Below are 23152 nucleotides of genomic sequence, written 5' to 3' on the forward strand. Positions count from 1 at the left end.
GACCGGTTTCAACACATTTAGAGTGTCATCATCAGCCAATTAGCGAAGATCTTAAAATAACTAACTATAATATTGTACATCTTCTTATCAATGTTTGAAGTGAACAAATTTCTTTTCTTAAGAAAGCTCTTCCTTGCTTGTGCTAGTCTGCATTTTATGTCCTCCTTACTTCTGCCATCGTTAGTTATTTTACTACCCAAGTAACAATATTCATCTACTTCCTTTAAGACTTCATTTCCTAATCTAATATTTCCTACATCACCTGCCTTCGTTCGACTGCACTCCATTACTTTTGTTTTGGACTTACTTATTTTCATCTTGTACTCCTTACCCAAGACTACATCCATACCATTCAGCAACTTCTCGAGACCTTCTGCAGTCTCAGATAAAATAACAATATCATCGGCAAATCTCAAGGTTTTGATTTCCTCTCCTTGGACTGTGATTCCATTTCCAAATTTCTTTTTGATTTCCTTTACTGCCTGTTCTATGTAAACACTGAAAAGGAGACGGGACAAACTGCAGCCTTGCCTCACTCCTTTCTGGATTGCTGCTTCTTTTTCAAAGCCCTCGATTCTTATCACTGCAGACTGATTTTTATACAGATTGTAGATAATTCTTCGTTCTCGGTATCTGATCCCTATCATCTTCAGAATCATAAATAGCTTGGTCCAATCAACATTATCGAATGCCTTTTCTAGATCTACGAATGCCATGTACGTGGGCTTGTCCTTCTTGATTCGATCCTCTAAGATCAGACGTAAAGTCAGGATAGCTTCACGTGTTCCTACATTTCTTCTGAAGCCAAATTGATCTTCTCCCAACTCAGCTTCTACTTGTTTTTCCATTCTTCTGTAAATAATACGTGTTAAAATTTTGCAGGCACTAATGGTGCGGTAGTTTTCACACCTGTCAGCACCGGCTTTCTTGGGAATAGGTATAACAACATTCTTCCGAAAATCGGATGGGACTTCTCCTGGCTCATACATCTTGCACACTAAATGAAATAACCTTGCCATGCTGGTTTCTCCTAAGGCAGTCAGTAATTCAGAGGGAATGTCATCAATTCCAGGTGTCTTGTTCCTATTGAGGTCACTCACAGCTCTGTCAAACTCTGTCCTCAAAATTGGGTCTCCCATTTCATCAGCATCAACAGCCTCTTCATGTTCCAGAACCAAATTATTTACATCTTTACCTTGATACAACTGTTGGATATGCTCCTGCCATCTTTCTGCTTTGTCTTCTTTCCCTAGAAGTGGCTTTCCATCTGAGCTCTTAATATTCATACACCTAGATTTCCTTTCTCCGAAGGTTTCCTCGATTTTCCTGTATGCAGCATCTACCTTACCCAGGACTATACAGCCTTCGACATCCTTGTACTTCTCCTTCAGCCATTCTTCCTTAGCTACCTTGCACTTTCTATCCACTTGATTCTTTAATCGCCTGTATTCTTTTCTGCCCTCTTCATTTCTAGCATTCTTGTATTTTCGTCGTTCATCAATCAGGTCTAGTATCTCCTGAGTTATCCACTGATTCTTAGTTGATCTTTTCTTCCTTCCTAACATTTCTTCAGCAGCCCTACTGACTTCATTCTTCATGACTCTCCACTCTTCCTCTATAGTGTTTCCTTCAGCCTTTTCATTTAGTCCTTGTGCAACATGTTCCTTGAAACAATCCCTCACACTCTTTTCTTTCAACTTGTCTAGATCCCATCTTTTTGCATTCTTTCCTTTCTTCAATTTCTTCAACGTACCTAACAAATAATAATAATATGTCCCCATGTACTTTAAACGATTTTTGGAGACACCAAACAAAATATACTAGGATATGCGTTAATAAAAAAAAAAAGAGACAACAAACGTACGAAATTAAACATTATGGTAATAAAACGCATTACCGCCACAAAGTTTCAATTTTGGTTTGAAAATGGAGACAGAAGTATCTTTCATGCAACTCTTTGCTTGTCGCAACCAATGAAATTCGTCGGTGCGCGCGCCGAATGCCAGTCAGCTGTTTGTCTGCCTACACATTACTCAAATATGGCTGAGCATGACTTGTCCACAGATAAGAGTATCGCTTTCGGTGCAAATTAAATCTCATAATATTATCGACACTAAAGCGACACGCCACCGTACGGGGAAGTGTAGCTTTCATTATAGCGTTGTTATAGTGAGTGTAATCTACTCATAAATACGGTAGCTTCGTCGAAGGGAAGATGATTCTGGAGATCGTAGATCCGAAACGCATCATCGACAGCCGTGAAGATTGTTTTCCGTAGTTTCCCTATTTTTACACCAGGCAAATACTAGGGCTATTATTATGGCCATGGCTCTTCTTCCCCAGTCCTCTTTAAACGATAATCTTCACCACTTGCCTTTTTCTATCTGATAGTTGCCGAAATCCTATGCGATTATATATATAAAAATCCCATACAACCTACTTTTTAATTTTCACTATTATGTGTGTATATAAAAATCCCATACAACCTACTTTTTAGTTTTCACTACTATGTGTGTTTACTTGGCAGTAAATATAAGTGAATCTCTCCCGGTTGATGTATGTGACAGCTCTCAGACGATCGGGACACGTAATTGTGATATATATATGTAGTCGAAGTGACCTATAATTCCATGGAAATTACCCCATGTATATAATAAAATATATCGATTGCCAAGAATTGTATTCAAGTTGACAGTTACCGGACTGTCACTTTGTCAGTCTCAAGAAACAAGTCTCTCGTAAAGCGGAGCCTTAATTTAAGATCTATATTCCCGTGCATGTCAAACAAATTGCTGCGATTTAGCAGCGGGCGACCCACAGAGAGGCCGTCGGACTAACCTTTCTTCCCGGAATCGTCTCAACATGATAATACAAATTACATATTTCACGGTACATAACCTCTGATTTTGATTCACTTCTGTCATTTGAGGTTAAACAGTGCTCTCGGCAGTGTTTAAACATGACCGGTTGAACATCGGTTTTAGACAGTGTCTAAGTGATAAATAACGTCTCTGCAATGCGGCAGCCATACTTAGGCATTGTTTAACCGTAGACATCGTCTAAATGCCGTTTCTGCAATCGGCCCATTCTAAGTTTGTTAAATAATAGTACAGAATGTTTACACGTACAATCTATAGCTCTTTATAGCCTAGAAATCATGTGTTCGCTGCACAAAATTTTGAGGTTATCGCATATTGGACCCCCCTTTACTATTTTTGACTGTAAAAGTGGGGGGGAAAAAAGGGGGTCTAATAAGCGAGTAAATACGGTAGTTTGTTTAACCAGTAGCCTACGTCAGTGCGCTGCTTGCAGGGAAAACCTTAGCCTCTAACCCTGTTTACGACTGCGTCGTTCTGAACCGTAAGTTGCAACAAAAACACGAACTGGCTGGTTGCCACAGCCTAATGTTGGGCATTTTATATCTACTGCCAGGTGGTAAAAGAAGGCAGCTCCTCTGGAGTACAGATGCTTCTTGCAGCCGCTTCACTGAAGTAGAGATGATAAATATAAACACAGTTTTTCTGCTTGATCTGCCGTTCAGAGAGAAGGTCCTCTTCTCCCTTCAAAACCCTTCAAAATCTTCTTCTATAACCCTAGAAAGGGGCCTTCACAAAGTAGTACTAGCTGAGCCAGCTGGTAACACTCACATCTGCTATTTATACAGGGTATCCTTGAAAAAGTTTCTAATATCAACAGAGGAGGCAGTACGCAACATATGAAGTACAAACTGTCCTATAAACATTGAAATTTATAATTTTCATATTCCATACTGATGATAATATATTTATTGTAGACACATGAGGTATTTCACCAAATCAATACAATATAAAAATGTAACTTAACATCAACCTATTCTCTCTTAATTTTTCAACAATTGCATTTAATATTATACAAGAGTTCAACAGAATATTTACATATCTTCAAGACTAATTAATATGAAGGTCGATCAAATATAAACAGGATTTTTGTTCCTGAACATCAACAGTTGGTACGACTGGCCACGCACTTCTGCTATGCTTAGGCGGGACAGCTAGGAGTGGGGAGAGCATGCTGTTAGATTTTTCCCACCGTTTCGTCAGTAACACTCATGATGTCAGAGCAACAGGTGCATCCCTCCACTGCGCAACACATAATTATAAAATTTCTTGCTCGTGTAGGAGTTACAGCGGCAGAAATTTGCCAGAGATTGACTGCACAGTTCGGTGATCAAATATTGTCAAGGACGCGTGTGTTCGCCTGGCATAAAATGTTCAAGGAAGGACGAGAACGTGTGGAAAATCAGCAACAAAATCGGCGAGGCATTTTGCTGATTGATTTTTTTGCATGAGTGACGCACAATCAATGCTGCTTACTATTGCGAGCTCTTGAACAAGGCGAGGATTGCATATCACCGCAAAAGACGAGACCAACTGATTCGACAGGTCATCCTCCTCCACGAGAATGTGTGGCCCCATACTGCAGCTCTGTCTCCAAGCTACAGGAAATGCACTGGACTACACTTGACCATCCTTCTTATCGCCCTGCAATTTCCATTTGTTCGTACCACTTAAAAGAAGCTCTAGGAGGGCAACGATTTGAAGATGACGAGAGTGTGGAAGACTTCATACGCAACTGGCTGGTGACATGACCCTGTTCTTTTTACAATGAGGGCATCAAAAAGCTACCCATATGCTGGGACAAATGCATTTCCAAAGCAGGAAACTATGTGGAAAATTAAATTGTAATTGCTTTGTGTTTTTCAATAAATACATTTAAATAAAAATTAAATCCCGTTTATATTTGATCCTCCCTCGTATTTAATGAAGTATACCAACTTATTTGAGTGAATACTGAATACTGGATCAGAATAATTTTCAGGTATTGCTATCTATTTTTGTTGTATGTATTGCCAATTAGTTTTTTAAGTGTTTTAAGATATTATGGCTGTTGATGGCCTAATATCAACAGGCCAAAACTAGTACCAAGATTAAAATAAATTGAAGTAATAATTTTATATTTTATTGATTAGGTGGATTACCTCACTTGTCTACAATAACTATAAACATCGATCGCAAACCCAGTATCTTCGGAGTTATTGTCTGCTACCATTACCATCAATAATTACCATTTTTAAAAATCTACTCTTCACAACATGTACTTGATATGACTGCTATCCACTGCAATGCAGCCTTCCACCCTACAGTACTGCAGTGCCACAACAAAACGTGCGCCATTTGAGCACTACCATACACCTGACTGCGAGAGCAACACGGTCTGTAGTTCGCATTGGAATACTGTGTCTCGTTCTTGTTCTTGCTCGATACTGTACAAATGCACACACACGACGCACGATGTACTGCATCAATTGTCTATGTACAATGGTTTCGCATTTGTTTTGTGACAAAGTGCTCGGAGTGCAAGATATGCCCCTTCTACATAATAAGACTATCACACAAAACGCTGGTAGTTTTACGACCAATGTTGAGGTAGGAATGTATTTCCGTCTTTTGTTACATACGATTCTGCATAAATTATTGGAACATCATTAGTAGCGACCAATGTTTACAGGACCTCTTTTCCTTAATTTGTTGCATGCTGACTCCTCTATAAGTATTGGAACCTTTTTCAAGGACATCTTGTATAAGGACACTATAATTACCTTGGAGACAGCTCGTGAAAAATCATGACTTAAGATGTAAACTGGCTCTGACTGGTCCATCTGCCTGTTGGGAGTGTGATGTTCGGGGGTGACGACACGGTACAAAAGTTGTGGAATCTGCCCAGCATTCACGTCTGTACCATTGTTGGACTTTTTGGAGGATTTGAAGTAAAATACCACCCTGAGAAAAAGAGAAGTTCATGATAGAGAGGTAATTACTTACAAACACCCAAGCACAGCAATGGGATGGAGTACTCACTGATCCTCGGTTGTAACCATCCCCTGACCGCTTGAGCCACAGTCACTGCTCGGTCCACTAACACGTGCCCAGGCAACATACCAGCGATTGGCCTAAGAACAACAAGCACAAGCATTAGGTTGAGAAATTACTTTTACTGGAAGAAACAGAACCTCACGGATAAAGTGACAGTGATATCTCTAGCAAAACAACTATTTCTTACACAACTAACTTAAAAACACAAAAAGTAAGGGAAAGGAACAAACAAGCAATAAATATAGTCATACATACAAAGACATGGAACACAAAAAAGGAATACATGCTTGTCTTTGCCCTATGTTATAGTACGAGAGCCGTAAATAAAGTACCGGTAGTGGCAATATTGATAGAACACAATATCAAAACAAATCAAAATCTCTTTATTTGCAAATGAGGTGTCTACCTCGGTGGCAAATGGTACACTAAAATACATTATTGTCAAGCACTAAATATTAAAATAACAAGAGAAGAAAATTTTTCCTATAATACAATATTATACAATTTACGCTAACAATGTTTTCTATTAAACACACAGCTCATCCTTAATAAATTTATATTGTTTACAAACTTCTACTTATAATATCTCCTGTACTACTTACAAATATAGTCAACTAATATACAGTATGTGGAATTACTTCAAATGATACTATACAACTGGTATAACATTAATACTTACATTGCATTTATATATTTACTATTTTTTTGTTTTTGTTTTTTACCCGTTCTGGATCCTAAGTAGCATAACGACCTGCTGCGTCTTAACCAGAGCCCCTTTTGCCACCACTTTTCAGAGTTCCTGAAGGGCCTTCACAGCTACCGTAGCGGTCCCAGGGCCCTCGAAGTCCCCACTGTACTTCACCCCTACAGGCAGTCCCCTACTTTGGCTGTCCAAACTCCTTAGACCAGGGGATGGAATTAATTTATTCACACACATTTTTTTATTTACAATAACCTGCACTGGTCGAATGCCCTCTAACACTTCATTTATTTTCTCTGTTGCTGTTTATTCTCTTCTTGAATATCTGTACAGATTTTGGAAAAGGATCAAACACTACCCCTGGTAAACTGTTCCACTCCTTCACACCCTTCCCAATGAATGAAAATTTACCCCAATCGCTTCTGCTCAAATTCCTTCTAATTTTATATTTGTGGTCAGTCCTGCCGATATAATTATTTTCCAACTGAAGCCTCTCACGGATATCTCCCCATGCTTCTTCTCCTGTATAGGCTCTATATAATCCTATAAGTCTAGTTTTCTCCCTTCTCTTACTTAAAGTTTCCCACCCAAGTTCCTTTAACATTTCTGATACACTACTCTTTCTCCTGAAATTCCCTGTTACAAATCTTGCTGCTTTCCTCTGCACACTATCTATTTCTTTTATTAGGTATTCTTGGCGAGGATCCCAAACACTGTTTGCATATTCCAATAATGGATGAACCATACTCAAGTAACTTTTTTCTTTTAATTCTTTGTTGCATCCTTTAAGTAGCCTCATTATGACATGTAATGATCTGTATGCTTTCCCAACAATGTCATCAATATGACCCTTCCAGTGCAAATTACTTTCAAATCTCACACCTAAGTATTTGCACTTGCCATCTTTTGGGATAACTACCTCATTCAAAGTATATTCAAATTCAGTTTTAAAGCTCCTGTTAGTAAAAGTTGTAACAGTTGATTTGCCTCCATTAACCTTCATATTATTTTCTTCAACCCATTGTTGGATACTTTCAAGGTCCCTTTGTAATTCTGAACAATCCTCAATGTTGTTTATTTCCCTATAAACAATTATGTCATCTGCATACAATCTTATTTTTGATGTTATATTGTTCCCTAAATCATTTGCGTATATTATGAAAAGTAACGGACCGATTATACTACCCTGTGCAATTCCCTTCCAAACTTTCTCTTCCTGAGATACATTATTTCCTACTTTGACTTTCTGAACCCTTGAATTTAGAAATGCTTTTATCCAACGTGTAACCCTTATATCCAATCCTATTCCCTCCAATTTCTTTAATAATATTCCATGTTCCACTCTATCAAAGGCTTTGGAAAGATCTATGGCTATGCAATCTAACTGACCTCCTGAATCCAACTGATCTGATATGTCCTGCTGAAATCCCACCAGTTGTGCCTCACAAGAAAATTTCTTTCTATTTAATGAACTAACAGGTACAATTGCATTACATTCCTCCAACGTAGTCACCTGCAAAGTCCGCAAAGTGCCAAGTGTCAGGAAGCCGTTAGGGACCAATAACAAGACATTCTCTGTTGACGACAGCAACAGAGTGCTCTACTGCGCAAAGTATAGATGCCTCTACGGATAATTCGTGAAGACTCAATCGATGCTCTACAGAAACGAGACCATTCACAATGTCAATCTGATCTTGTGGAATGGACAGTCGACCAGTGCGGTGCAAATCTGCAGTCTCATTTCGACCCGTACAAAAAGCCTTGACACATCGTGCAACCATCCTATATGTTAATGCATTCTCGCCACAGGCTTCACGTAATCCTCGATAACATTCTGAAGCATTTTTGCCACGGGCAACCTCGATTTTAACCCAAGAACGATGGTCACTGTTTGAAAACATGCTTTAGAGTGTTGAAATCAACTCTTCACTTCAACGCCACACAGCAACAACATTCCCAACTGGATGCCCGTCAAATGCACACTACACATAGACAACAGCACCACTTGACCGCTCCCCTAAGCTGCGAGTGTCTGGACTACATTGCCATTACTTATTTACAGTCCTCGTATTTTACTACCTGCACTCATATTTATCTTATGTCTCTTCTCTTTTCCAATATCTAGCTTTCTTCTTATTTTACATTACCAAAACATTGTTATTGGTTTTTACAAGGTTTTCAGAGATGTTGAGGTGCCGGAATTTAGTCTTGCACGAGTTCTTTTACATGCCAATAAATCTACCAATGCAAGGCTGATGTATATGAGTGTCTTAGTATACCACCGGACTGAGCCAGGATCAAACCTGCCAGCGGGTCAGAAGGTCAGCACCTCAACCGTCTCAGACAAGGAGAGAGAGGAACAAGGAAAGGAATATAACAACTATCAGTGTGTTTATCCTATTGCAATGAAACCTCATTAGTGCATTCCTCATTAACATGTTTTTTTTTTTTTTTTTTGCTTAGCAGGTTGTAAATTTGAAGTCGCGATTCCATCGTATAAAATCTATGTTTCGAGTATGGTTCCAATGTATGGGACCCTCACCAGGATTATTTGATTTGAAAACTTGAAAAATTCCAAAGAAATGCAGCTTGACTTGTTCTGCGTGATTTCCAGCATTACGAAAATGTTGCAAAGTTTGGACTGAAAAGACTTGGGAGAAAGGAGATGAGCTGCTCGACTCAGTGGTATGTTCCAAGCTGTCAGCAGAGAGATGGCAGGGAATGACATTAGTACATGAATAAGCTTGAGTAGTGTTTTTAAAAATAGAAAAAAAAAATCATAATAAAGTTGGAATTCAAATACCTCTGGAGTATGATTTCCAGCAGCGGTACTGCAGATAAAGAAATAGTAAACAGTGTGGCTAGCAGTTCCAACTTCTACAACCTAATAAGACATCTACTTTGGAGTAACAAAGAGCCCACGAGGACCAAGATGGCTCTCTGTATGTCATACTTTATGCCCATTCTCACATACAGTCTAGAAACATGTACACTGAGAGAGAGAGAAGTTAGTAAATCGCAATCATGTGAAATTAAGTTTCTATGAACTACCCTTCAAAAAACGTGCAAGGATCATGTACGGAACCATGACATCAGAATGGAACTGGAAGTCGATAGAAGAGAAGCCAAGGATTTCGAAGACTAACATGTTATGGACACGTAAAGTGAATACCTAGCACAAGAACAACACATGTATGCCTACAAAGAAGAGTTGAAGGATGAAGGCAAGTGGGGAAAACCTAGGAAGAGATGGCTACACTGGCTGAGAGAAGATGTGGAGAGAAGAGAAGGGAACTGGGAGTCAGTGGTGAGAGAGAAGGCATTTCTGGACAGGCAATGATGGCGAAGACTCTACCCGGCATGCTGGAGGGGCTATGATGATGATGATGATGATGATGATGATAATGATGAAGATCATACTGGATGTAATTTACCTGCAATGGAACTGGTTCTTCAAACAGCATTGGGTATTTCTGACGTGGTCCACACTCGTATGGCACCTCCTCTGTCTCAGCAAGCATTTCACCATCAGTCTCCTGCTCCCCACCATCCATACCTATATCAAACAACTGTAAACAGAAGCAGAACAATAATTATAATTTTAACCATAAATATCACAAAATTGTATTGTATACAAGAATGGTTGACAGCCACAGGCTATGCAGCCATCAGACAGTCATATGTATACTGGCTTGGACACAATACACGTACACAGTCTGTTCTACGCCACAGTAACTTGTATGACTGGAAGATTGAATGAATGTGAGTTAGAAAAGTGTAATGTATTTTTGTGTAGGTGTAGGTTATTATTTACTGTATAATATGATGTACTCAGACTGTATTCACTACAGTGGTTAAGTGTAAGAGAGGGCCAAGAGCCCTAACTTCGCCACCTACAAAGGCATAATAAATAAATAAATAAATAAATACAGTATAACAGATGTTGCTGATTAATGCCATTATTTTTCATGCAATTCTTGATCTTGGAAACTGAACATACTAGAAGTGTGAATTGTCTGGAAGGAGGAGGATAAAGTACAGGCTGGCTGGAGTGAAGAAATGGTTTAAAGCAAGGAAGTCTCTTTTCACTACCACTTTTCATTGTTAAGATGGATGAGATAATGAGAATGGTATTATCGGCGTCAAGTCCTAAGGAGTCCCTCTGATGTTAGACTGATTGCCAACTCAAGAACCGAGGAAAATAACCTCACTTCCACTCTTACCCCTTCTCCATCTTGGTTTTCCTCCTGAATATGGTGGATAATGTTAGCGGTGATACATAATGTATATATTATCAAAATGTCCGCTTAGCACTTGAGTTGACTCCGACTTTAACAGAAATGACTGGGAAATAGAAGATGGAGAAAATAAGTGTTTTCAAATCATGCAATGGTATGGGGTAATAAATAGGAAGACATACAGAAGCAGCCAAATACATGGGCAGAAGCAGTGGAATAGAATGGGATGAAGTCAATGTGAAGATAATTAAGTATTTGGTGACAACAAGGAAGAAAAGACCAACCGACAGCAGATATGGTGTGGATTGAAATTAGTGGATGTATAATCTTGAATACAGTTTTTAGAAGTAGTAAAGATAGAGATGGAATTCAGGAGGACTAATTAGGGCAAGTACTCGTTCATAGGAAGAAGAATAGGAGATTGGAATAATTTACCAATGCAGGTTTTTTCGATAAATTTCCAACTTCTTTGAAATAATTTGAGGAAAGACTACGTAAACCACTGATAGGGAATCTGCCACCTTCGCAACAGCCCTAAATGCAGATCAGTGATGATTGACTGATATGCTGCTTAGAGGAGAAAGTCCGGATAAAGTAGAAAGTTAGAAGGTATAACAGAGGAAGGTGGTTGAAATGACAAGGTGATGTGTGAACAGGGAAGACAGGCACATGAACTTCTTCAAAATGTTAGAAACCTGATTTGGAGCACAGATATTTCCCAGGAAAGAACCAATACCTATTATATTCTAATACTACCCTATACATCAGAGAATTGAGTAATGATAGGAAGATATATCAGCAGCAGAGTGCATTTGAAATGAATTTCATGACGAGCAGAATAGGAACTGCAAGAAGAGACAGTAAGGGAAATACTAAGCCAATCCTGTGGTCTAGGAGTAGTGAGCTTGCCTCTTACCAGGAGGCCCCAGGTTCAATTCCCGGTCAAGGAAATTTTTTCTATTTGTTTTCGTTACACCAACACAGATAGGTCTAATGGTGATGGGATAGGAAGTGACTGTGGTCTTAATTAAGCCCCAGTATTTGCCTGGTGTGAAAATGGGAAACCATGGAAAACTATCTTCAGGGCTGCACACTATCTCCTGAAAGCAAGCTGACAGCTACGTGACCCACACCGTATAGCCAACTTGCTTGGTAGGGCCAAAGAGTTTTACCTGGGTCTGACGGCTAGTTCGAGGTCCACTCAGTCTTCGCAAGAACAAATGAAGAGCTATATGACGAGATAGTAGCCCTGGTCTAGAAAGCCAACAATTACAATCAAGTGAATCATTGCGCAGACCACACATCCGCTCATAAAGTACAGGCCTTCGGGCTGAGAAGAGGGTGATTGACAGGCCAAGAATCATCAGGGCTGTAGGATTATGGGGATTGGTTTGTTTTCAAGCAAGTACTGAACGAAGAACCTTACAAGAGAAATGACAGCAATGGACCCAAGCTTTTGGGTTATTAGGCTGTGAGCATGCTTCTCCCCATTTGAGCTCATCAGTTGGGCTGGCAAACATTTCAAAGAAGCTGCTTAGCAGCGGCAGACTGCGTGCCCAGTCCCGCCATACTAACAAATAAGGATGGCTAACCTGCTAAAGGAGAAGTCATTCTCTGGTTTCAAAAATGTGTACTCCCTATAGAGATGCAATACTCTCTTCTACTGCAGATCACAAAAATAAAAAAAAACTGGCATTTCATCTCTATAGGGAATACAAATTTTTGAAAAACGGAGATTACTACTTCTTTAGCAGGCTAGCAATTCTTATTTGCCAATACGATAGAACTGTGTAGACAGTCTGCTACTGCTAAGCAGAATCTTGGAAAGGCGTGTCAGTCCAAATGATGAACCCAAATAGTATGTTCTGGGCAAAATGCTACACATGCACACAGCCTAATAAGCCAAAAAATTGGAGAGAGAGGGAAAATTCACTAAGGATCGCTGCCCTAATAGTAGTGAAACCACAAATGTTCAGATTACTGATTAATTGGTAAGGACAATAAGAAAACATTTAATTTTCATTGGGCTTTCTAAAAATGTCACAATATTGATTAATTTTAGGGCAGCTACCCCCAATGGATACTATTTATTCAAATTACTTTCAGGTTAGAAAGACAATTTTGTACTATTTGGAGTGAATCTCTCAAAATCGCATTTCTTCTGGAACAGCAGTAGGGAGTTGAAACCTTTTGAAAATATTCACAGAGAAGTTCGTGACTGTTCTGCTTGCACCAACAACGTACCAATAACTTCCCAGTTATTAATTTTATACTTGTGTCCCAGGTCACGAAAGAAAGGATCCTTTTCGATTTTTTGATCTGCAGTCGTGAGAGCTGTGATTGACATTGCATCTCTATAGGTAGACAAATGTCAACAAATGAAGGACTCACAGATACCTAGCAGAAGGCACAAGATGGAAGTGAGCGACAAGAGGCCGAGGGACAGATGGCTGAAGGGAGTGAAGGATTGTGCTGAGGAGATTAGAATAGAGAGCTAGTGGAATGACAGGAAATGAAGAAGAGGTTTTTATTCCATATAGATCCAGCCAGTGGCTGGAAAATGACCTAGATAATGATGATGATGATGACGATGATGACAGTAGAACTAGGAACCAAACCTGAACCAGATGAGTACTTTGCTAACTCCTAGGCGGTTTTCACACTGCAAGTGGAGCAGAGCGTGTCAGAGCCGAACTGATTCTGCCACTGAAACAAACATGTTGCAACGTGTGGCTAATCAAAGTGAAAACCAAATGAGTTCAGACCGACAAGAACTTGGCCAAACCGAGCGAGTTGAAACATTTTCGGCAGCCAACTCCCCTTCCATGTACAATGGTCAATAGCGCAATCTTGAGCTGCAAGTCATTATATGTGTTAGTGTAATATTGTAATATTATATATCTTGTAAGGAAAATGCCGAAATTATGGCAAAAGCATTCAATAAACTTCTGAACTGTGAAGAGCCCAACAAACTTTTAAAAATTAACACAGATACCACAGTAAAAACCAAACCTGAATACCTAAACTCCCCAACATTCAAAGAGGTGGAAACAGCAGTCGAGGAGATGAAAAACTACAAGGCATGTGGAGAAGATTAAGTTTTTACAGAAATGTGGAAATGTGGAAATATGCCAGTGACACAGTTTGAATCTCCCTACACACTCTATCAAAAATATGGACAACAGAATATTTTCCCGAACACTGGACAACCGTTATCATCCACCCGCTTCAACGTAGATAACTACAGAGGTATGTTTCTCTTGGACTGTACATACAAAATATTTGCTAGAATTCTATATGGCAGAATCAAAGAGCAATTAGTGCAAGAATTAGGTAAATACCAAGGAGGCTTCAGACCTTCGAGAAGCTGTGCAGAACACACCATCACGTTAAAATTAGTTATGGCATATTACGGAATACAAACCAAACCACTCGCAATAACGTTTGTAGACTTTAAGAAGGCATATGACTGTATTCATAGACCTTCAACATTGAAAATATTAAGAAATTTTGGACTGCACCCAAAACTAATGAAACTGATTGAACTCACCTTAACAAACACACAAAAGTCAAGTTCAGAGGGGAATTTTCTAAACCATTCCTCATAAAAACTGGTTTAAGACAGGGAGACTGTTTGTCACCACTGCTGATCAACTGTGCTTTGGAATATATAATGAGGGAATGGTATAAGAATAACTCAAAAAACAACAAAATCTGAAAATTAAAAGACAACATAACCTTAAAATGTCTGAGATTTGCTGATGACCTTGCTCTCCTATCTAATAATGTTCAGGAAAATCGACAACAAATTAAATCACTACAGGAAATAGCACAAAAAAATGGCCTCAATACATCCTTTGAGAAAACAGAAATCATGTTAACTGACCCACCACTCGCAAAGAAAATAGAAGTAGAAGAACAGGAAATCAAAACTGTAGACAAATTTAAATACTTAGGTGAAATTATAACATACAACCTTAACGAAAAGCAAACATGGCATAATAGAATAAACAAATTAACCAAAGCTCAGTATGTCACCAAGAACACATACAACAAACCAGACCCCTGAATAGCCACAAAATTAAAGCATTATAAAACAGTCATACAACCAGAAATAACATACACTAGTGAAACCATTTTCAAAACAACTAATACTGCAGTAATAGACAGAATGCTCAAAACAGAAAGAATAATGATCAGAACATGTATAAACAAAAAATACCTAGAAAATGGACACTGGAGACTACTTTCTAATGAAACTGTCTACAAAGAAAAAGAACCGGTAATGAGCACTATCAGAAAAAAAACGAATCTCATTTTTTGGTCACCTAATTAGAACATCTGAAAACAGAATCAGCAGGATAATAATAGAAAAATTGTGGAACAGTAAGAGTAATATTAAGTGGATTATAGAAATTAGACCCACAGAATCAAGACACTCATAAACATAGACACCAGACTACAAACCAAGATCAACAGACAAACCACGGGAAGAGTGATTTCAGACGAGGAAAGAAAATCAAGATCCGAGAGAATGAAGAAGTACTGAGCTGAGAGAAAATCGAAAAATCCATTGTATAATTGACTAAAGTGGTCCCATGAAGGCCACAAAATGTAAAATAAAAATAAAATAAAAATAACATATCTCGTGTGCATTACCATGCTACATTTTAAAAGTTTGTATTCTGTTTGGCTATGGTACCACATATAACCTGAAGTATGTAGTCAAGTGTTCCGGCACTCATTCGGAAGTATCTCCAGAAATGTTTGTCATTTCGAATATCCTCATATAATGTATGAAATGAGTCGTATGCGCGAACAAACGTCTATGTTACATTTTTGTGGCATTTGAGATATTCACGGAACAAACATCTATGATATGTCCTGGATATGTATTTGCAGGTAGTTTGAGCATATCTCAACAGATGGCTATAGTATTCCGGAAATTGTGAAGAGAAATGCACTTGAAAAATAATGGAACAAAAGTCTATGTTACATCGTTTCCCGCGCGAGTGCTCAACAATGTCACGAATTGAATGCAATATAATGAACATATTCTAGTCCGGAGATTGTTCTGGTTTGTTAATTCTTATATTACTGAGTTTATTTAGTTACTCATCGAGACCATAATCATGCAATCAGACGATAGTAGTGATCGTAATATACTGTTGTAGCCAAGCAGTATACACAAGTTGAAGAAAAACAGATGCAGGAAAAGGAAACGTGACCCTAGTGAGTGGAAAGATGTACGCACCAAATCATTATAATTAGGCTAAAACTTTAAAATAACACTATTCTCCTCTGCATGCATACATTATGTACAAATGAGTGAGCGCGTGCACTTATAACCTGTTGGTTTACGGAACAAAATTCTATGTTACATTCTCTCGCGTAGCCATGTCCCGCGATCAATAATTATCTTTATTGACGTTTTTCTTAATATATAGGGAATGTAACATAGACGTTTGTTTGCGCATACGACTCAAATTCTCTGTACTTCTCGCGATCAACATTCAAGTCATGAATCCAGTAATGCCTCCTTTTCCTACCAATTTCCTGCCATGAACCCTCTAGGAGCAATGAAACAGCAGCTGGTGGCAGAGACATACCGATGCCCCAGTTCTTGGACACAAACCGTTTTGACCAACGGATCAGCACGGCTTGTGTGAATACTCGCTCGCTAGGCACGGTCTCGGTTGGTCTCGCCCTGTTCTGACATGCACCGGTCCGCCTGCAGTGTGAAAGCTGCCTTAGACCACAGCAGCAGAAAATCTAGTTTGTATTAAGGTTCTTTGTAATGCTTTTACAATTTCTATTCTGTTTATTAGTTCGACATGCAGTTATATGGACTAATGAAACTCACCTTTATCTTCCCCGTGTACTCGCCACGTCCACCAAACAGTCCAAATCCTCCAAGGAGTATGTCTGTGTCTGCCATAAACCTTATAGCTTCTATGGAATGTCCAGAGTAACCCCAACCTCCACCATGGCCTGTAACAATACAAAAAAACACAGTGTACTTGTCTTCCAAAGGGAATTACCTAAATAACATAAAACTGAGGAAAAGTACAAGTGAAAAAGAACTTGCCATTTTGAACTGAGAATAATTATGCAGGATCCAAAAGGTCAAGGATTTAGTGTATACTTTGTACCCATGATTGCTTTAAAACACCAATGCACAGGTAGCCTTCACGGCAAGAACCTGGGCAATATCGAAAACTTAGCTTACCTTTGCGACCACCTTTCAACAAATGTAAACACGGACGCTATAGTACAGTGTCATCTGTAATGCGCTACTGTGGTCTTTGGTAGTCTCCTCGAGAAGGTTTTCAACAACCATGAGCTCAGTGTCCAGACCAAGCTATTCAGGGTTATTCACCTAAGATGTTACATCAAAATAATTTCTAATCCAACAAAGACATTGATACTGTGTTTTCATATTCTTGAATGGTATTAAGAGGCTTGTAAGACACTGTGCTAAGTACTTCCATGAAGTAGTGTAGCTGGGATCGGCCGACTGCGGGGGAGTATTTTTACAAAATGATTGAATGCAATGAAGGTGCTTCGTATGTGGTGCACACATGCATGAATGGCATTATAAGGACACTGATATTGAGATTGCAGTACACTACAAAATCTTACATTAAAATACAGAACAATATGATCAAGCACAACAGTTTTACAGCAAATGTTATGTTCAGTTTACAATCTACAATCCAACTTTCGAGGCTTCTTAGAAAACAGATTCAACAGATCTGTTGGTTCTACAATTAAGTTTCTGATCTTTATTTAGTTTATTGCTTACTGTCAGTTTCTGTTTATTTTCTTTTTGTACCGCGCAACTGGCTGCATGGTTTGGGGTATGGGGCTGTCAGCTTGCATTCGGGAGATAGTGGGTTCGAATCTCACCGTCGGCCGTCCTGAAGATGGTTTTCCGCGGTTTCCCATTTTATCCCCAGGCAAATGCTTCGGCTGTAACTTAATTAAGGCCATGGCTGCTTCCTTCCCACTCCAACTCCTTTCCTATCCCATCATCGCCATAAGACCTATCTGTGTCGATACAACATAAAGCAAATTTTTAAAAATATATCTTTTTATAAAATTTCCATGGGTGGATTCTCACCCCCAGTAACTACCCTGGCTATGGCCCTGATTCCATGGGATTAAAGAAAATGGAGTTATCAACATCAAGTTAAAAAACAACAACTATAATTTCCGACACTAGCAGAAAAGTTTGTATTATTACGACTTCAGATATATAACTAATTCATATATTGGGCAAACACCTTTTGAAATATCAATAATACTTCAACTTGTAGTTCTAGTGGCTGAGAGTGGGCCCTATTCTTGTTGTATTGGATGGCGGTCGCTAGTGTAAGCTGTTTCATTGTTGTGATCCTAGCCACATAATGCATGCTGTACAGTGCAGTACATTGGGTTAGCAATGTATTTATGACCGATGAACTAAAGGCAGGATAGGGTGGTTTATATTTTTAAAAGAAATAAAATAATGATGTTGGTCGGTATCATCACATCATGCTCTGCAAAATTGAGGAAAACTCTTTGTTCTGTGGCATTATTTCTCGAGAAAAGACTGTAAATGTGTATTGTCGTTCACGGTCAACCTTCCAAGCAGATAATGAAACAAAAACATTAGTGTGAGGATTACTAATTGAGGAGCTGCCTTGCAAACAACTTCTAATTCATTTGGATCCATTATTTTTGTGATAATCCCATCTACAGTTAACCAACGATTGACCGTGAGCAGAAATCAGTGTAGTGGCTTTATCAGATAAAGAAAACAAAAAAAAAGTCTCATTGTCTACAACATCTCTAAATGCAAAACTCCTATTAGTGCCATAACAACTGAACGGACGATACTGTATAATGTTCCTACGTCCAGTTCATTATATCATATAAATATTTTAACAGAAGTCTGCATTTTTCAGTACTGAAAACAATGTGTTCACTTATTAAAATATAATTATGTTAAGTAAGACATTTTTTCTGGGATATCTTCAACTGTTTAATGGGAAAGAACAATTAAAAAAAAACATAGAAAAGATACGCATTACATAAAATTATCTGACATAAGAAAGCATGATTCTTGATGTTGAAGAACAGTCAAATAAGCCTATGTAGGGCAAATATGACACTAACATAATTACACTTAAAAGTACAATCATTGTAAAAAACTTTGTGTCTATAAGAACGTATGGTTGTGTGTGTTGATAAATACAGCAAATGTTCTTAAGCAACGGATGTGTTGCATTTTTATGTAGCCAGTTAGATCGGTGAGGAACTCCTCTCAACTAATTCAGTGAAGAAAGTTTCTAAGGAAATGAACTGGTAAAAAAACAAAACAAAAAAAACCCGTCAATGTATTTGTAAAAGATGCATAATGTAGAATGTTTCTATTGCATGAAGGAGGAGAAATTTCCTCGCCGGTCTTCTTGTGCTGGCTGGCATGCTGGCAAGGTTATCCTTCCCAACTCTGATGATGATGATGATGATGATAATCTAAAATAAAACTGGCTGGGAAAAATAGCTAAGTAGCAGTACAATGTTGTAATAAATTCTCACCATAGGCTAAACTTATGATGTTGATCCTGACTTTTCAACAGCTTGAACCATCCTTCTGCATTGTGGAATTCAAAAACACATCACAAACAGAGGCATTCTTATTTTATGGCCAGCACACTCCACTACTGTATTGTCTTACATTACTACTAAAACTTTCAACATTTTCACACCTAACATTCAATTTAATTAAGTCTGTATTCAGCCAATTAAAGTCTTAATTAACCAAGCTGACAACACACAACCATTGTCTAGACCCTTCTACCTTATGGGATATAAGTTCTCTGGCAATTGTAAGGTCAGATGTTCTCCTTAGAACAATTGCTTTCTGTTTCTTAAGTAGAAATTACCATTCAGAAAACCTTAATGCTTCATTTAACTGTCTCAAATGTCACATTAGGTGCTATAGTAGGTTTAATTCACAAAGAAACGATGTTTAAACAAACAAATAAGCATAGTTATCTCTTTCCAAATGACCAGGTCCATTATTCTCCTCAGTAACCTATCATCCTCCTACGATTATTATTATTATTATTATTATTATTATTATTATTATTATTATTATTATTATTATTATTATTACTTTGTGCATCTACGTATTGGGAATTTGTGGTTGCCATTACCATATCTATAAAAACACATATGGAATACATTGTTACTTTTATAATTCTTTTAATACCTGTTTATAAAATGCATTTTTTTTCTCTTCTTATGGTTCGTTTGTTCCTTCACAGTTCGCAATATCAAAAAGAAGACTAGTAAGATTGGTTGTGCATGAGCATACATTTTACATTGTGTATGAATGGATACAGTGACAGCTGTACCTACCATCTCTGAAGATGAGAGAAGAGTATTAGAAGGTGTGAAAAATATGAGAGAACAAGAAAATGAAAACTTTTTCCATTGAATCTTATAATATAACAGTGTACTAAAAGATGTGAAAAAACACGAGGCAACAAATATGTAAACCTTTGCTCTAGGCGGTTTGGGTCACGTAGCTGTCAGCTTGCATTCGGGAGATAGTGGGTTCGAATCTCCATGTCGGCAGCGCTGAGGATGGTTTACCATTTTCACATCAGGCAAATGCTAGGGCTGTACCTTAGTTAAGGCCACAGCTGCTTCCTTCCCACTCCTAGCTCTTTCCTCTCCCATAGTCGCTATAAGATTTATCTGCATTGGTGCGATGCAAAGCAAAGTTGTAAAAGTAATTATTTAAACAAAAAAACAAAACAAAAAAGCCCTGGAACCTATAATAAAAGGCTTAACATAAATAAATGTTATGTTGAACTGTTAACTAAAGCCTTATATTTTGAACCAGTGGGTTATTAAACACTGTTTCCAGGTTGCACTCTTTGACCAAGAATTATTAAAAAATTATTCTTGTCCATGCCAGAGAATGATTTTGGCCCCCCTATTTTTTCAACCCTCTCCTACCCTTATTTAAAAGCATGTTATCCCCAGAATGAAATCAATTCTTTTTAGCCTTCATACTGAAATGCAGATATTTATAAAAAATGAATAAATAATTATGTTGTACAAAAACTAATGAAGCTAGATAGATATACACTCATGTTCATAAAAACCAGAACACCTTGAAAGACTAGAGATAGAAAGTTCATATTCACAGGACATGTGTATTAGTATGTTCTGAAGAAATGATTATTAGCATTTGAACCATGTCGGCCCTGAAGTTCAAGGTCCACATCGATATCTCGGCGCACCACCTCCGACTAGTAAAATAAGCCTGCGGCTCTCGTTGTCGCTATAAACTGAAGGTAATGGATCAGTGTAACTTGAGCAGACGTGCAGGATGCCTCGCAGATGTATGCAAGAACCGTACTGTCAAATGAACGAATTTGAAAGAAAGCACATTATTGTCATGAGAGAACGTGACATGCATCCGCCCGGGAAATTACTGCTCGTGTGGGACGAAGTGTGTCGGCAGTGCAACAGGTCTATGCAGAATGGTTCAAAGAAGACTGTAGAACACAACAAGATGGGTCTAGTTGCACCACCCAGACCTCAACCCCAAGAAGATCAACACCTAATCTGAATGGCATTGCAGGGCAGATCTGCGTCGTAATCGGTTCAGGCACAATAGTGTAACAGTGTAACACATCATACACTATCAGGAGTGACAGTCCGTCGCTGTTTATTACGGTCTGGGTTACCAGCGTGTCGTCCACTTCTCTGCCTACCTTTGACTAACGTGCATAAACATGCTAGACTGCAATGGTGTGTGGAACGACGTCACTGGGAACAGGAATGGCAGGAGATAAGTGTTTTCGGACGAATCCAGGTTCTGTTTGTTTGAAAATGATGGCCGCATTCTGGTTTGCCACAGACAGGGGGAGAGGCATCACACTGACTGCATTCGCACAAGACATATAGCGCCAACTCAAGGCTTTATGGAGTGGGGTGCTATTGGGTACAACCACAAATCACAATTGGTGCATGACCAGAGCACTGTGACCAGTATGACCTACATGAATGACATCCTGCGACCCGTAACCATACTCTTTATGCACAACACCCCAGATGCCATATTTCAGCAGACAATGCGTGACCACGTGCCACCTTGTCACAGGATGTCAGACTGTTGCCCAGACTTGTCGCCAATCGAAAATGTGTGGGATATGGTGAAACGACGGGTGCGGCGCTGTGACTCAATGTCAACCACCAAAGATTAACTGTGTAACCAGGTGAATGCAGTATGGATGGCTATACCCCAGGGCGCCATTTGCGCCTTATACCCGTCGATGCCATCACGCAAGAAACAAGTTTACAGTGCCCATGGAGGACCCAGTGCCTACTAGGCAACAGGACACATGTTGAACCAAGGTGACTGAAATGCTAATCGTTTCTGTAGAACATACTAATGAACATGTCCTGTGAATATGAACTTCCTATCTCTAGTCTTTCAAGGTGTTCTGTTTTTTATGAACATGAGTGTACAATTCTTTCACCAAATGAAAGTCAACAGTCCTTGGGTTCGACGTAAGACAGTTCCATCTGTCCACTGAAATTTAGGCTTATGACCTATGTCATCACGCATGTATACATTGTCATTTCTCCTAATATTTTCAATTTCACTCTCCACTTCACTAAAAGCACTTAAGCCACTACTAACACTTTCATAGTCAGAATTATCGTTCACCAAACATCTCGTTATCACTGAAAATATTTCCACGTGAATTATCCGCAAACATGTTTGTTTATATCTATCACTGCCTTCCATATTCTGTACTAAGCCAGCACACATTTTAAAAGGAAACTAACATCTATGGTCTCTAGACAGCACACGTGCTAGTCAGTTATACAGTATTCGCCTATCTGCCGATAGATTCACAATTAAGTATTTATTTATTTTCCACCTAATCGATACAATGATTGCTTAAGGCAATTTTTAATGGTTAAAAGTGCTACATGTTTTGTATATTATCAACATCTTCAGCCACATAACACTGTTTAGATGAAAAATATATAAATTGACAAAGTAATGCTTTAGAGGAAGTGTCCTTAAAATTAACATAAGATTGACAAGATTAAAACAAACAAATAACTCAAGAGAAAATATATAAATTATTTCTACAATAGAAAGCAGTTGTCAAGGAAACACTTGTACAATATTCCATAGAGAATATGTTGACAATATACAAAACATGTAACACTTTTAACCATTAAAAATTGCCTTAAGCAATCATTGTATCGACTAGGTGGAA

At 38.5% G+C, this 23152-nt stretch overlaps 1 protein-coding gene across 1 annotated transcript in view; it reads right to left on the minus strand.

The window, feature by feature from the left end:
* hiw (highwire) overlaps window positions 1–23152 on the minus strand; it is an 815007-nt gene that overhangs the window by 702152 nt on the left and 89703 nt on the right. The window contains exons 19-22 of the mRNA XM_068229800.1: window positions 16714–16841; window positions 10047–10181; window positions 5898–5989; window positions 5639–5819 (exon numbers count right to left, since the gene is read on the minus strand). Of these exons, the coding sequence (XP_068085901.1) occupies window positions 5639–5819; window positions 5898–5989; window positions 10047–10181; window positions 16714–16841 (536 nt within the window). The remainder of the gene's footprint in view (window positions 1–5638; window positions 5820–5897; window positions 5990–10046; window positions 10182–16713; window positions 16842–23152) is intronic.

This window comes from Anabrus simplex, chromosome 12, assembly GCF_040414725.1.
Source record: "Anabrus simplex isolate iqAnaSimp1 chromosome 12, ASM4041472v1, whole genome shotgun sequence".
In the NCBI taxonomy this organism is placed as follows: Eukaryota; Metazoa; Arthropoda; class Insecta; order Orthoptera; family Tettigoniidae; genus Anabrus; species Anabrus simplex.